Source organism: Lynx rufus, unplaced genomic scaffold (assembly GCF_022079265.1).
Source record: "Lynx rufus isolate CCGP_SWC_20201006 ecotype Redwood Valley unplaced genomic scaffold, mLynRuf1.p SCAF_5, whole genome shotgun sequence".
In the NCBI taxonomy this organism is placed as follows: Eukaryota; Metazoa; Chordata; class Mammalia; order Carnivora; family Felidae; genus Lynx; species Lynx rufus.
Window position 1 is genome coordinate 145,288,609 of NW_025814867.1, and position 13,803 is coordinate 145,302,411.

The window sequence follows — 13,803 nt, forward strand, 5'->3', positions numbered from 1 at the left end:
AGGGGCTCACCCACGCATGTATTCAAGGAGCCAGTCAGGAAGGACACGAGCCAAAACGTGAACGCCTTGATTGAAAGCAAACCAACCCTTTATGTCTACAGCACAAGGCAATGACACCGGGCACAAAACACAAGCACAGACCTGAGCACAACGGAACACAGGATGTTATATTTAAGATGAAGACACAGAACTCAGAAACCAACGAGTTCTTGGGATCGGCTCGGGAAGCCCCAGGTGGCTTCCAGGAAAATGGGCCAAGTCCTAAAGCCAAAGAGAATGGGGCTGGGTGCTCAGAAATGCTGTGAGGGTCCCACTGAATTTGACCTGGATGTGGGGCATGTTGAAAGGACATGTAAAATGGCATTCTTTTCTACGGATTCTGCTCTATAGTGGTTCCTGATATTTAAAATATTAAGGTTTAGGTTTTTAAAAAAGTATCGGGGCATCTGGGTGCCTCCGCTGGTTAAACGCTGACTCTTGATTTTGGCTCTGGTCACGATCCCACGGTTTGTGTCCTCGCTGACAGTGTGGAGCCTGCTTGGGATTCTCTCTCTCCCCCTCTCTGTTCCTCTCCTACTTTCTCTCTCTCAAAATAAGTAAACTTTAAAAAAATAATAAAAATAAAAACAATGCCCCCAAACCACAAAGAACAAGAATCCAGCCCACAAACAGAGAACAGACTGATGGCTGCCAGAGAGGTGGGGGGTGGACAAAATGAGTCAAAGGTTCAAAAGGTACAAATTTCCAGTTCTAAGATGAGTAAGTCCTCAGGAAGTAACATACATCATGGTGACTATAGTTAAAATACCATACTGCAGATCTGAACATACCTAGAAGAGTGGATCTTGAAGGCTCTCATCACAAGAAAAACTATGTATGGTGACAGATATTAACTGTACTACTGAGGAGGCCATTTTGCAATATACACGAATACCAAATCACCTGAAACTAAGATAATATTACACCTCAAGTTGTCAATTACACCTCAAGTTGAAAAAATTAAAAAGTAACACACACAAAAAATTTTTTTAATGTTTATTATTTTTGACAGAGACAGAGTGTGGCCAGGGGAGGAGCTGAGAGTGAGAGGGAGACACAGAATCTGAAACAGGCTCCAGGCTTCGGGCTGTCAGCACAGAGCCCGACGCAGGGCTCGAACTCAGGAACGGCGACATCATGACCTGAGCCGAAGTCAGACACTTAACCGACTGAGCCACCCAGGCACCCCCAACACAAAAAAATTAAAAAAAAACAACACACAAAAAAACACAAAAGCACGAAAAGCTCTACCAAGTCAGCTTTCCCTTGATGATCACGATAATTATTTAGAGAGAGAGAGAAACAAAAGGGCATTCCCAGGAATCTCCTCTTTCCCACCGCCAACAGTCCACACCCATCCTCCCATCCAAAAAGGCACAGGACCGTCCAGATACTTTTCAGTATTTTTATTGTTTGACAGGCATTTACAACGTTCCATTCGTAGACCTAAAAACATAAAAATAGACCTTCTTTCAGCTTATAAAAGAAATATATAAGAACTTTTGACATAGACACGTCATGACCTTATGTACAAGAGACAATGGCACCCTCTCTAAGCACCAGACTTTCTAGCATCTGCAGACGGAACCGTTGCACTGGGACTAGTGTGGCTATCAGAAGTCTCTGCTTCCGTTTTCCATCTGGACACAATCGAACTAGAGGTGATATGGAACAATGCAGTGGTACAAAGGGTATAGAAACCATTCTAAAGCTTTTTAAGAAAACCAGAAGATATAGCAAAAATTTAATAGAATAAAACTTTCAAAAGATCAAGCTCAAAGCCCTGGAAACCCGAAAGGGGGGGGGGACAGAGGGTGGAAAAGCGGGTAAAGCAAGCAGGGGTACCGGAGCGTGATGTTCTGAACTCTCTATTGTCTGGAAATATAAAGTCATAACTGATTTTTATAAAATATAATTCCTAAAGCTACTATAAAATTCAGGTCTTTAAAGTACCTACTGATGTGTCAAACACCAAATAGATATTTTCCCCAAAAAAGAAAGTTTTCATATTATTGAAACCCTTCTTAGGAAGTGGACATTGTGAAATGGGAGAAAAAAAAAAAAGCTATAAACCGTTTTAAAAGAATCAAAAGTGCTTTAACTTGTTTTTGTTCTTCCTATTTGGAAATCTGTTGAGAACGTTAGGTTTTTTAGCGTGTTTACCCTGTTTTCGTTGGCATGTTGAAAGTATTAAACACAAGATAGGTTTCTGAAGAGGCTGTTTTGTTAAGGGGTCCGGTGTGGACCGTCAGGGAAGGGACAGGTATTCTATGGATGAGGATGCAACTTTGATGGGAAAACCAATGATCACCATGGCAACCCCTTGAGAAGGAGCCTCCCCTCCCCCGCCACGTGCAACAGACATAACACACTGCCCATCCGGGTGTCATGTTTAATCCAGCCAAGCTCCCATCTCGCATAGAGATTCAAACATTTAAAAAAAAAAAAAAAAAAAGCAATCTGTTTCTTTAAAAGTTTCTCCTAAGCATCTTGTTGGCCTTTCATATATAAATATAAAATCACCATGCCTCACTCTCTCTGTAAAAGGTAAAATCCTCATTTCTTTAGATTCAGAGTTACACTAGCACTGTAAAATTCTTATCTGTGCCCCTGCATCTCAAGTAAAATACAAAAAATAGTGTTTTTTTTGTGTGTTTTTTTTTTCAAGTGATAAATTTGGATCTCTTCTTAAAGAGTTTGGCATCTTTATAATTCTATGCAAAACTAGAACTTCCGAACACGGACACTGAGTAAGACCAGCCATGGACCAAAACAGAAGAGAGAGAAGAAAACAAACAAACAAACAAAAAACCAACAAAAAAAAACCCCAAAAAACAACTCATCAAAACATACATCTCCACCGTCTCCTCACACATTCTTAAAATACACAGATATTCTCAGACATTTAAGAGGGGAAGGAGTAAGAACATTGTAGACGGTACAGTTGCTTTGTTGTGTTTTGTGTTTGAACGTGGTTTCCCCAACTGAGAGATGGCTCCTGGACTGATTTCAGATAGAGCGACTTTTATTATTGTTAGTTTTTGTGCTGTCCCTTCAACTAATCTATCGTAACATACTTAAAACACCCGGGGTGATTCTTTTTCCAGTGCTACAGAATCTTTCTTTTTTTTTTGTTTTATTTTTGAAAATTTCCGGCCCTGATTAGTTGAGGATAAGAGCCCTTAGGAATGTACAGAAGATGGAACTCGAGCTTACTTGGGATTCTGGACAATTCTTTCTGATGTCGTGAGAGATGACGAAGTTGGGTGGCGACGTGGCTTCAGCACAAAGTCAAGCCGCCAAAACCGTGTGTGTGTGCAAGAGTGCCACCTACGGGGACATTCTCCTCCTTGAGGGGACAGGAGGGGGCAGGGGGAGCGCAGGGCGTGGGGGGTGGGGAGTATCTACACACACTCTCTAGGGGAAAAGTGACAGTCAGATCTCAGTGTTCAGTTTCCTGGAGGGGGCAAAGTCTTCGCGCCTAACCCAGATGACTTCCTCGCTCGGGCCCTCCAGGCCTCCATTGATGCCCGACAGGGCGGCTTGCTTCTTGAGCTGCGTCATGCGGGACGCGTGACTATCCAGGCTTTTGCGGCCTCTCTCCCGCTGACTGATGGACGCAGCCTGAAGCTGCTCGGGCAGGTCTGTGTCCACCGCGGCGCCCTTCACGGACTCACAGAACTCATCATCGTCACTGAGGATGTCTGTCTCCTTGATGTCGTCTTGCTCCTCGTACTGAGCAAGATCGAACTGTTCCTCTACCCATCGGTCAGTGTCCCCGCCACCGGGGGGCTGCTGGGACTCTTTCTCCGGGCTGCTGGCCGAGATGGCATCAGAGTCAATGGTAAACCTGTTTCGAGCCAGTCGCCGCCTCCTTCTGCCAAGAGACTTGCTTGGGGCGGACACTGCACACACACACAAAAATATAAAAAGAAAACCCCCACATGCTTTACATGCGATGAAAATCCAGACAGCAAAGAAAAGAAAAAGAAACGCTAAATGGTATTTATTTGATGTCGTTCGGGGCTTAAAGTCCAGATTTCACCAGTCTGCCTTAGAGTCTTTATTTCACACAGATGTCTGGACTTGGAGGATGTCATAGCAACGGACCGAAGGGCAGGGGGAACAGAGGGACGCAGGGGGCTGTCGGTTATGGGGAAAAGGGGATTCACCTCCCTCTGAAACAATCCATTTCTGTACCTTGTGCTGCACCCAGTTGACCTCTGACCCTGGGATTAGTTAGTGCCCTCAGCCCTGACGATGTCCCATGGTGCAGTGCTCTGGGGATCCCCAGGGGCTGTCCTAGGGTCATGTAGCTGGGATGGGTCTCTGGTAAGGGTAGGGGGTGCTTTTAGGGTTCCACTGGCTTCGTAGAAATCACACATCAAGGAGGCAGAAGTTTGGGTCCAAGTTATACTGCTCTCTGGGAAACCAAATGTCACATTTCTGGAGGATCTGCAGTGAAGTAAGGGCACGGCGTCCCTCACGCAGAGCCTACAGGAGAGTGGCTCTCAGACACACCAAGTCTCCAGTCACGGCCCTGCCCGCTTTGTGACAAAGCCCCACGTGAACTGTGAGGCTGAGCAAATGTGAGCTTTAGTCCCTCCTGACGACATTCTGTGTGTCACCGATTACTCTCCTACAGATCAATTAAAATACCGGTGCCCAAGTGGAATGAGAAAGAAGTCATATATGACACCCATGCCATTGATCCTCGAAGCGCCATATAAAGGGACTCACCATTACCAACAAACAGATCTTTGAATTTGTTCGTTCACCCCACAGCCCTCTAGGAAGCCAGAGTTTTTCAAAACACACAAGACGCCACTCAATCAAGCAAACGAACACTCCCGCCACACGCTCACACACAAAAGACACATACGCAAGGGACGCCACTGCCTGGTCCCTGCTAGTCAAGGGGCTGTGGCGTTAGACACGAGAAGGTGAAATGCAACATGGGGTTCCCAGTGGAGGGCAAGAGCCTAAACCCCCATTAGGAGCCGCGTTCCCGGCACCTAAGCCCTAAAACCATTAAATTGTTTTCGGTGTAAGAAGTCCGATAGCTATTCCCAAGTACTGCCAAACATAGCCATGACTCCAAACGCAGCAGGTATACGGGCAGTGGGTCGGATGACGCCCTCACTTGGCTCCCATTCCAGCCATCCTCTGGCTCAGATCCCTAGGCTTCTATCGTTCTACCAGCTGAAAATGGAACAAACGGACATCACTCTTGATCAAGGAGGGGAATCGAATAAAGGTGTCCAGGAAAAATGGAAAAAAAGAGAGAAAAAAAAAGGCACTACTTTTACTCCAGTGGGAAAAAGCAAAACTTCCTGTTCAGTTTCATCCCAATCCCACCATAGTGGAATCTGCCTGCCTCCAATCGCCATATTAGAACCACCTCAATTCAAAATCGGGCTACTGGAGATATTTTTGCCAATGCTCAAGTATTCAGGGGTGAAGTGTGTTAACGTGTGTATTTTTGAAATGTGTCAAAAATACGATGCGTTGACGGACGATAGATGGACAGATACGGGATAAGGAGAATACAAAACAAAAACAAAAACAAACCCCAATTATAGAATGGATGGTAGGTTCTGTATGTGTACAATTCTTTCATTTTCATTGGGCTTTTGGCAGACATAAAGTACTTTCAGACTGAGTACTGAGGCAAGACACTTGGCCTTACTGTCCTTTTCAATCAGAACAGAGAAATAAACTACCTGGGTATTTATGACAATGCACAATGAAGCATGAGTATTTATCCTTTGTTAAAAGGATACTTCATAACCTGGACGGCTATACAGGGTTCAGGGAGACCATCTCTGACTTGAGTATTCCCAACTCATTGTTAAGACTTGTGACAAACTGGTGCTGGCTGAGCCACTCAAGCATCATCTTTAAATCGTCTAACGTGAAGATGCTGATGATGATACTGAGGGGTTTGCAGAATGGCCAAAACTTTCTTCAGCTAACTATGAGCCATCAGGCAGACAACTTCCAATCAGCCAAAGCCAACAGGCTGACATTGAGGGTTTCTCTTGGTTTCCATGACGGTGTAACTCTGCATTCGTTTTTGCTCCAAAGGGGTCTTAGCAGGAAAACTTCTGAGTGTCCTGCAGACTAAAATCGCTTAGTTTTAACGCAAATGCAGCTCTGAATTTAGGTTCATTGATTAACAACTGAAACCTAGCCAATGACAAGCACATTTCCTGAGGCTGGCACGCGTATTCGCAATCCGAATTTAAACATTCCCTGGCAAGTAAAAAGGTTAGGCGAGACAATTCTCAGGAGAAGTGCTCTACTGTGAGGTATAAAGGGATCTGCAAAGTTTTCTTCACATGAGGACTCCGCGAGAAATTGTGGATACAAAGGTATGTCAGATTCTCAAGACACTTGGAGAACCCAACAGAACACGAGATGTTCACTGCACTAGGTTTTCAACAGACATTTATCAACTGATTGGAGAGTAGGTTCGATTTAACTAACCCCCAACATTAGTTAAATGTAAGGTGCCTCAAGAACATAATACCCCACGTCAAGCTATGTAGGCTAGGTCTACGAAAACCTCCAACCATTCACAATTCTATCTATGCCTCTTCGACACAATTGTGAATCGGCAGAAAGGTGACCCGGACAAAGGTCAGAACCTTCTCAGCAAATGCCAAGGAAGCCTCTTTTACTGGACAATTCCCGGCAAGATTCAGGGCTACCTCTTAAGAAAGGAGGGATAAAAGTGTGAATATCTTGATGTCACTAATACCTATGTTATGAAAATACCTTTCTTCCTAGATATATTTTACTGCTATTTATAGATGGTAGTATAGGTCTTCCTTCCTCACTGCTCCAAGGTGATGATTCCAGTCCTAAAAGAATATTTACTCTGGGACCATTTAAACTCTAGTTTCCTCTTTACCAAATAGCAGCTCAAGGCTTCCCCAAACTAACACTGAAGCTAAAAATAAAGTTGCAGGCACTAGGCAAGGGTAAACAGCTTACGTGTCACCTGGTCTACCAAACATGCCATCCTTACTGAGAACAGGCATCGCTGTGTTTTCAGATTACAGAGCCACCATGTTTTCAGAATGGCAGGCCGTGACCTTGCTGAGACAGGACACACTGCTTTTTGCTAGACAAAGCCGGCTGTCATGCAAAGCAGCGACTCTCATTCCACAAGCAGGCTGAGAGAGCCCCTCCAGAAAGGGAACGCGCTCACTTGCTGGCTTGGCGAATGAGAGAGGCGTCCCCAGCCAAAAGGAGGAGGGTGGCAGAGGGAAGCTGGAGGGAGGGCAAGATGAGTAAATGAAGGGCGGATCCCCAGGGAGCTGCCGGGAAGGAGGCAAGGGCAAGGAACCTGACACCAGGGAAGAGCTGTACTCCAGTGTTAGCCCCCACAAGGCCACATCTAATTCTTGCTCAACAGAAAGGTCAAGCTCACTGGAGTTCTACAGTGGAGTGGGGGTGACGGGGATCTTGAACGTCTGAATCCCCACAGTACCTGCCCTGCTCATGGCTGGCCTGGCCCCTTTGAGCGCACACAATCTTTTTCCTCCAAAAGGTACATATTGCTGGGATGAGGGAAGGCTTTCAGTTTTGAGGAGCTGTCTTCTGTGCTTATCACGCAGGATTGAATGCACAGCCTTCAGGAAATCTTTCCGGCTCTCTGGAGAGCTATGAAAAGAAAGAAGATTTACACGCGTTAGGGGGAAAAAGTACTTAACACATGGGGATCTTCTAATGTTATCGGGGGCAGCCCAACAAATATCCCTGAGGACCAAAGGTTAAAGAGGCCACAACTCCAATTTCTGCGCTGAGCCATGTTTTCATTGCTGGAGATAGAGAACACACACTTCTTTCCCTTTATGCTTTGTGACTCATCTCCCGCAGCTAATGTGGGACAGACAGCCCATTGACGAATAGATTGATGGATACACTGATCCTGCACCAAGAAGTTGCCAGATTCTGCTTTTGACACTTAAGGCCTTTCGTTCCAAAATGGTTTTTTTACAGGCAAATGAACCACAGGATTCTCAGCTCTGCAGAGCACCCAAAGACAGACATCCCAACGACCTTAGTTTCCTCTAGAGTTGGCCGTATGTTAAATATCAGCTACTCCCATGACACATTTCAACAAGTCAATATTTTTTTAAAGACTTTTTTAAATGTTATTTATTTTTGAGAGAGAGACAGAGCATAAGGTTGGGGGGGGGTGGTGGGACAGAGAGAGAGAGACACAGAATCCAAAGCAGGCTCCACGCTCTGAGCTGTCAGCACAGAGCCCGACACGGGGCTCGAACCACAAACCATAAAGATCGTGACCTGAGCTGAAGTCGACTCTCAACCGACTGAGCCACCCAGGTGCCCCACGACAAGTCAATATTAAAGCTACCTTGAAAAGAACTAAAAAATCTTCCCAAGCCCTAATTCCCACAATAAAAACCTTCCTCCTAGGTAAGAGTAATTTTTCTAATTAGGTCGTCGGTATTTCTACCCAGGTAAGTGGCACTCAGTCTTCCGTATTAATGATGAATGAATACGGCATCTCTAGGGGCGGGCTCACCAAAGTCCATGGACTTTGCCAACAAAATCACAAACAGGTTAGCCTACGCAGATAGTACCCGAGTTTGAACTCAGTGTTCATTTCTGTAATATTTTAGGCAAAGTAGCCTCCGTGAGCCTTGGCTCCCCATAGGTAAAATGGAATAATGGAACCTCAGTCTGGCTAAATGAAATAATGCATGTGGTGGGGGGGGTGGGGAGGGCGCGGCGTCTGGGTGGCTCAGTCGGTGAAGCGTCCAACTGTAGGTTTCGGCTCAGGTCATGATCTCACGGTCGATGAGCTGGAGCCCTGGGTCAGGCTCTGCAGTGAGAGCACAGCACCTTTTTGAGATTCTCTCTCCCTCTCTTTCTGTCCCTCCCCCACTTGCTTGCTCTCTCTCCAAACAAACTTAAAATAAGTATATAAGTAAATAAAAAGAAATTAGGTTAGTGAGATCATCGTCGATGTTCTGATAAGATCAGTTTAATTTGCCGGATCAGTGTTATTTGTTGGGCAAGAAAAAGCACGTGGCGTCTAGGGACGCACAGGCAGATGTGCAGAGCCCCGAGGGGGTTGAGGGGACATCGAGCAGTCACGTCCCTTCCCTCTGGGCTGCACAGTCTCACGGCCCCAGGCTCACCTGCAGCACAGGTGGAAGATCCTCTCCGGCCTCCCTTCAGACTCAGACTTTACATGGACAATTTCACACACGGCATTTGCTTCCGCGTCTACATAAATTAAAACAAGGAGGGATTAGCGTACGTTCCAAAGAGATACGTTTGCATTTCTACAAAAGCATCTTCTACGCCCTGGCGTTAGATTAAACAGCGCAGAGCCTCATAAGACCAAAGGTCCTTCACCACCATCCTGTCAGCTCAGACAGACAAAGTGAGAGCTTAATGGGTGTTAAGAAAAAGAAATGCTTGGAAATTTTCCAGTTGCTACAATCTCCTGCTAGATGGTCTAAAAGGGCAATCAGTCAATCCTATTGATCACAGAACTACCCCTTTAGCTGCATGGCCTGTTTGGCCGGACTATTTGCATTAAGTGAGTGGTTCTTTTGGCAACGGTTGGACTAGACAGAACCCAAGATGCCAGTGCAGAGTGCAGCAGGCCAGTGCTATCCAGAGGCAGGTCCTCGTGTCCCTGAGAAGAGCCTTCCCTGTGAGTGGCCAGGCCCGTGTCCTGGCCAAGCAGGTCCTGGAAACAGATGGGCCTCCTCCCCTTTCTCAGCACCCCCAGGGTGCCCACTCTGAGGGAAGTAAAAATGGGATGCCCAGAGGCGGGGACAGTTGTCCTTTAAAGTCATTTCTAAGCTTTGCAACGTCGGCATACCATGGTCTTTGAAGTCAGAAATAGTGTTTGTGGAAAGGACAATTACTGCAATGAGCAAAGCCTGCACATTGCGAGGTCTCAGCCTTACCCAGCGTGGTACCGAGAGCCCCGGTCACAAACCCTCATTGTGCCCACACGATTTAAGCCCAACCAGGGCTCATCTGCAAAAATGTTCACGAATCTTCCCAAACGAAGATAAAAATCGAGAAATCGCACATTCTGGTTTCTCAGAGCCACTGGAACGTATCTCATGACGAGAAACAAGTTGGCTAATCTTTCTAACTCACTTAAAAAAAAAAGCTTTTATCTTGATTATCTTAAACATGCTTTGAATGAAAAGAGTGAGAATGGAACAGCACATCACAAAGATGGCTTTGTTGCCACAATTTAAATTCTTTGTGTACGTGGTCCTCAGCGAAGGCAAAATATCTGGCCGAGAAGCCGACAGTTGGCCACGGACACAAGCTTTCCCATTTATAAAACAGGCACAACATACGAACTAGATAATCTGCAACCTACGGTTACAAAATAAGACAAGAAGAGTGTCTAAGTGCCCCATCCTCGGAATGCTACTCCAGCTAATAACTTCCAGGTTCAGCAAATCAAATAAAGTAAAAAGGCACCAGAGTAAATTGCTGTGCCTCAAGGTTGGGAAGAAACCTTAAGGCAAATGACCACCCCAAATACATTCGTCCTATGGGGTTTCTGCATTTGAGTGTTTCTACAAGAGATCACAACAGTGAGGGAAGCAGCTCTGGTTTAATTTCAGTGAGTAACTGAAGGTTCACTAAAACCGCATGACGTGGGACTTGATTTTATGAGGATCAGAGCCAATTTTATTACTCATGGAGGTGACGCGTGGAAACAGGGAAGGATGAGGAACACGCACTGGGCACCAAGAACTTAACGCTCACGTCAGATGCCAGAAGAGGATACAGAAATACGGATCCACTGTGCGTGGCAGAGGTCCCTTGCATGGCCTCCCTTCACTACCAGACAACTGCACCTGTTGTCCAAGTGGGATGGGCTTCAATGGCTTTATTTTGTGCTTTTGGTGGCCTTTACGGGCCCCCCGGTTAAAAAGCTAGTGAGTGATTTTCTGTGGGCTTTAATCTGCTCACGGTCTCAAGGATTCTGTCCAGAAGTACAAGACTCACTGCTACTCAGATATTAGGCACTATAATATTAATACATATAACAGGACTGAGTAGAACTCCTTGAAACAATATTGAAAACATTCCATCCGTTCGCTTAGTTCATGCATGCATGCATGCATGCATTCATTCATTCATTCAAATATTTCATACATGGCTGGGAACACAAGAGGCAGTAGACTGAGGAAAAGGAGATAAATATAGAAGAAAAAGGAAGGTTACAGAGGTTATGCCAAAGAAAGGATTCAGACCAACCGTTCATACACACGTTGGAAACATGCACCCGGCACGTTCCCGTGTTTACCTGCACTTGCCAAAGCTCGAACCTGCAGAGCTTCGGTGGGGATCATGTGCCGAAACCGGAAGGGGTCCCAGTCCTCATAAATCGAAAGCCTGTGAGATCCTACCTGCAGGAAGAGAAGGAAGCGGGTGCGTGAGGGTGATCTGCTTCAGCCTGGACCGGACCCCCCCACCACCACCACAGACACACACCCACACCCCCCACACCCACACCCAGACAACTAGTGAGGCTGGAACACCCTGTGCTGGTCTGGAGGGACCTCAGCCCCACGGGAAGGAAGATGAAAGGGATTCCCCAAAAGGGGGACAGAAAAAAGGAAACAAGTGTCAGGAAGGTTCTGGCCATGATGGGCCCCAATAGCTCTTCACGTTTCATGCTCTCAATGTGCACCTGCCAAAGAGAAGGCGGGGTAGGCAATTTCCTCCCATTCTTAGCAACACTTCAAATGTATTTAAAAAGAAAGGAAGGAAGGAAGGAAGGAAGGAAGGAAGGAAGGAAGGAAGGAAGGAAGGAAGGAAGGAATCACACGAGGCTCATGCCTGACCAAGGGGCAGAATGGTAATTATGCAGATAAAAACTACGAAGCAGACAGAAATGGAGTTACTTTCAAACCAGGGGAGACGTAAGAAGTCTTACAAGTTTCTTCTTCTGTTTGGAACCGTCTTTATACACAAGGACCACAGCAGTTTTGAAGACTGGAAAAAGAGGAGACAAGGTGGTTACAGCACATAACACACGAGGCTTTCCTCTGAACTCCGATAATGGACACTACAGTTCCCAAGAAGACAGCGAGGGGCATGTGAGCCAGCCCCGACCCCACCTTCTGCTCATTCACCCCATCCACACAGCTCCAAAGCCTCCTGAGATGACAATTTTCCAAAAACCACAGAAAGCCTAAGTAAATGGAAATAAACCCTCCCGCCCCACTGGAACCTTTTTAAATCAAGTTTAATCATGGTGTGATTTCAAGTTTAAAACTTCGGCAGAATGCATTTAACAAAAATGTACTGGTTCAGCAGCTGGAGGAACAGTACAAACCTCGATGATGATAACAAAGCTTACAGGGATTTAGATTTATGCCAGCTAACCTAATAAATAGTGCACAGACACATACACACACACACACACACACACACACACACACACACAGAGTATTGATAATTCAGGAAACAGAACTCATCTTTTTTGACCTAAAGAAATGAAAATGAGTTTATGAAAGCAGAATGCAATTGCACTTCTTCAAAATGGGGCTGAATCACAGGAAGGATCCAGGGGCAGGGAGCTTGCCGGTTTATTCTTACAGTCTTTGAGGGGTAGAGGAGACCCAATAGTTGTGCACACTCCATAGAGTTCCTTAAACAATGCCAAGCATGGTGACCACTCAGTGACTCTGACTCTTCGTAGAGGGAAGGAAGAACGGGCGCCCAGAAGACCAGAAGATGGGCAAGCCCATCGCTGGCTCTTGGATGCAAGGACTCCATCCCCCTTCCCGCTCTGGCCCCAAGAGCCAGGGCCCAGGTGGTCACACCTGTCCTATTATAAATGAATCGGCTTCTCCTTGGTGCAAGATGCCTCTAACCTCCACTGCAGAAACCAGCCTGATGGTGTAAAGAAACCAGCTCTAGCCTCTGGGTCTGGACTGCCCCTGGCCCTTCACGCTCACAGCATCCCACCCCTCAAGAGTTCCAGAGGGTCGGGGTGCCTGGCTGGCTCAGCCGGTGAAGCATCCAATTTTTGGTTTCAGCTCAGGTCATGATCTCACGGTTTGTGAGTTCAAGCCTCATGTCAGGCTCTGTGCTGACAGCACGGAACCTGCTTGGGATTCTCTCTCTCCCCCTCTCTCTGCCCCTACCCCACCAGTGCTGTCTCTGTCCCTCTTAAAATAAATAAATGAAAGAAAGAAGGAAAGAAGGAAAGAAGGAAAGAAGGAAAGAAGGAAAGAAAGAAAGAAAGAAAGAAAGAAAGAAAGAAAGAAAGAAAGGAGGGAGGGAGGGAAGAAAGAAAGAAAAAGAATCCTAGAGGATTGACGGAGAGGTTCCCTCTCCAAAGTCCCCACTAGCCCAAGGAGGCTGTACCTGCTCTGCACGGTGACTAACACTGGCACATGAAGAGGCCCTACATTCCCACCAGAAGCCTTCAGAAATCACCACAGCCGGGACAATGGGTCCCTTTAAAACTGAGGGAGTTCCACCCCAGGACAGGGTGTCCAGTGACCTTAGTCTCAGAAGACCCACCAAGTCACTGGGACTACAGCTCAATGGGGTGGTTGCCATGGTTCTAAAAAGGCTACTGGCCTGCCTCAGTTTACCCTGACCTCAACTATCTTGGATCTCGGCGGTGGGGCCAGAGCGGTCCTCAGCAGGGGCTGTGACCACCTCCACCTTAAACCCTCCCTGATCCCCTGGGACTAGTCTCACTCAGCTGACTGGAGGTGT

The 13,803-nt window shown here is 46.4% G+C and overlaps 1 protein-coding gene across 4 annotated transcripts in view; it reads right to left on the bottom strand.

Annotated features, from left to right (window-relative positions):
• Positions 1–1,430: 1,430 nt before the first annotated feature.
• TIAM1 (TIAM Rac1 associated GEF 1) overlaps positions 1,431–13,803 on the bottom strand; it is a 208,228-nt gene continuing 195,855 nt past the window's right edge. For all 4 annotated transcript variants that reach the window (XM_047100050.1, XM_047100047.1, XM_047100048.1 and 1 more), the window contains 5 exons: positions 12,005–12,063; positions 11,372–11,474; positions 9,219–9,306; positions 7,538–7,710; positions 1,431–3,944 (listed from right to left, as the gene is read on the bottom strand). In XM_047100050.1, coding sequence (XP_046956006.1) covers positions 3,475–3,944; positions 7,538–7,710; positions 9,219–9,306; positions 11,372–11,474; positions 12,005–12,063 — 893 coding nt within the window. In that variant the 3' untranslated portion in view covers positions 1,431–3,474. The remainder of the gene's footprint in view (positions 3,945–7,537; positions 7,711–9,218; positions 9,307–11,371; positions 11,475–12,004; positions 12,064–13,803) is intronic.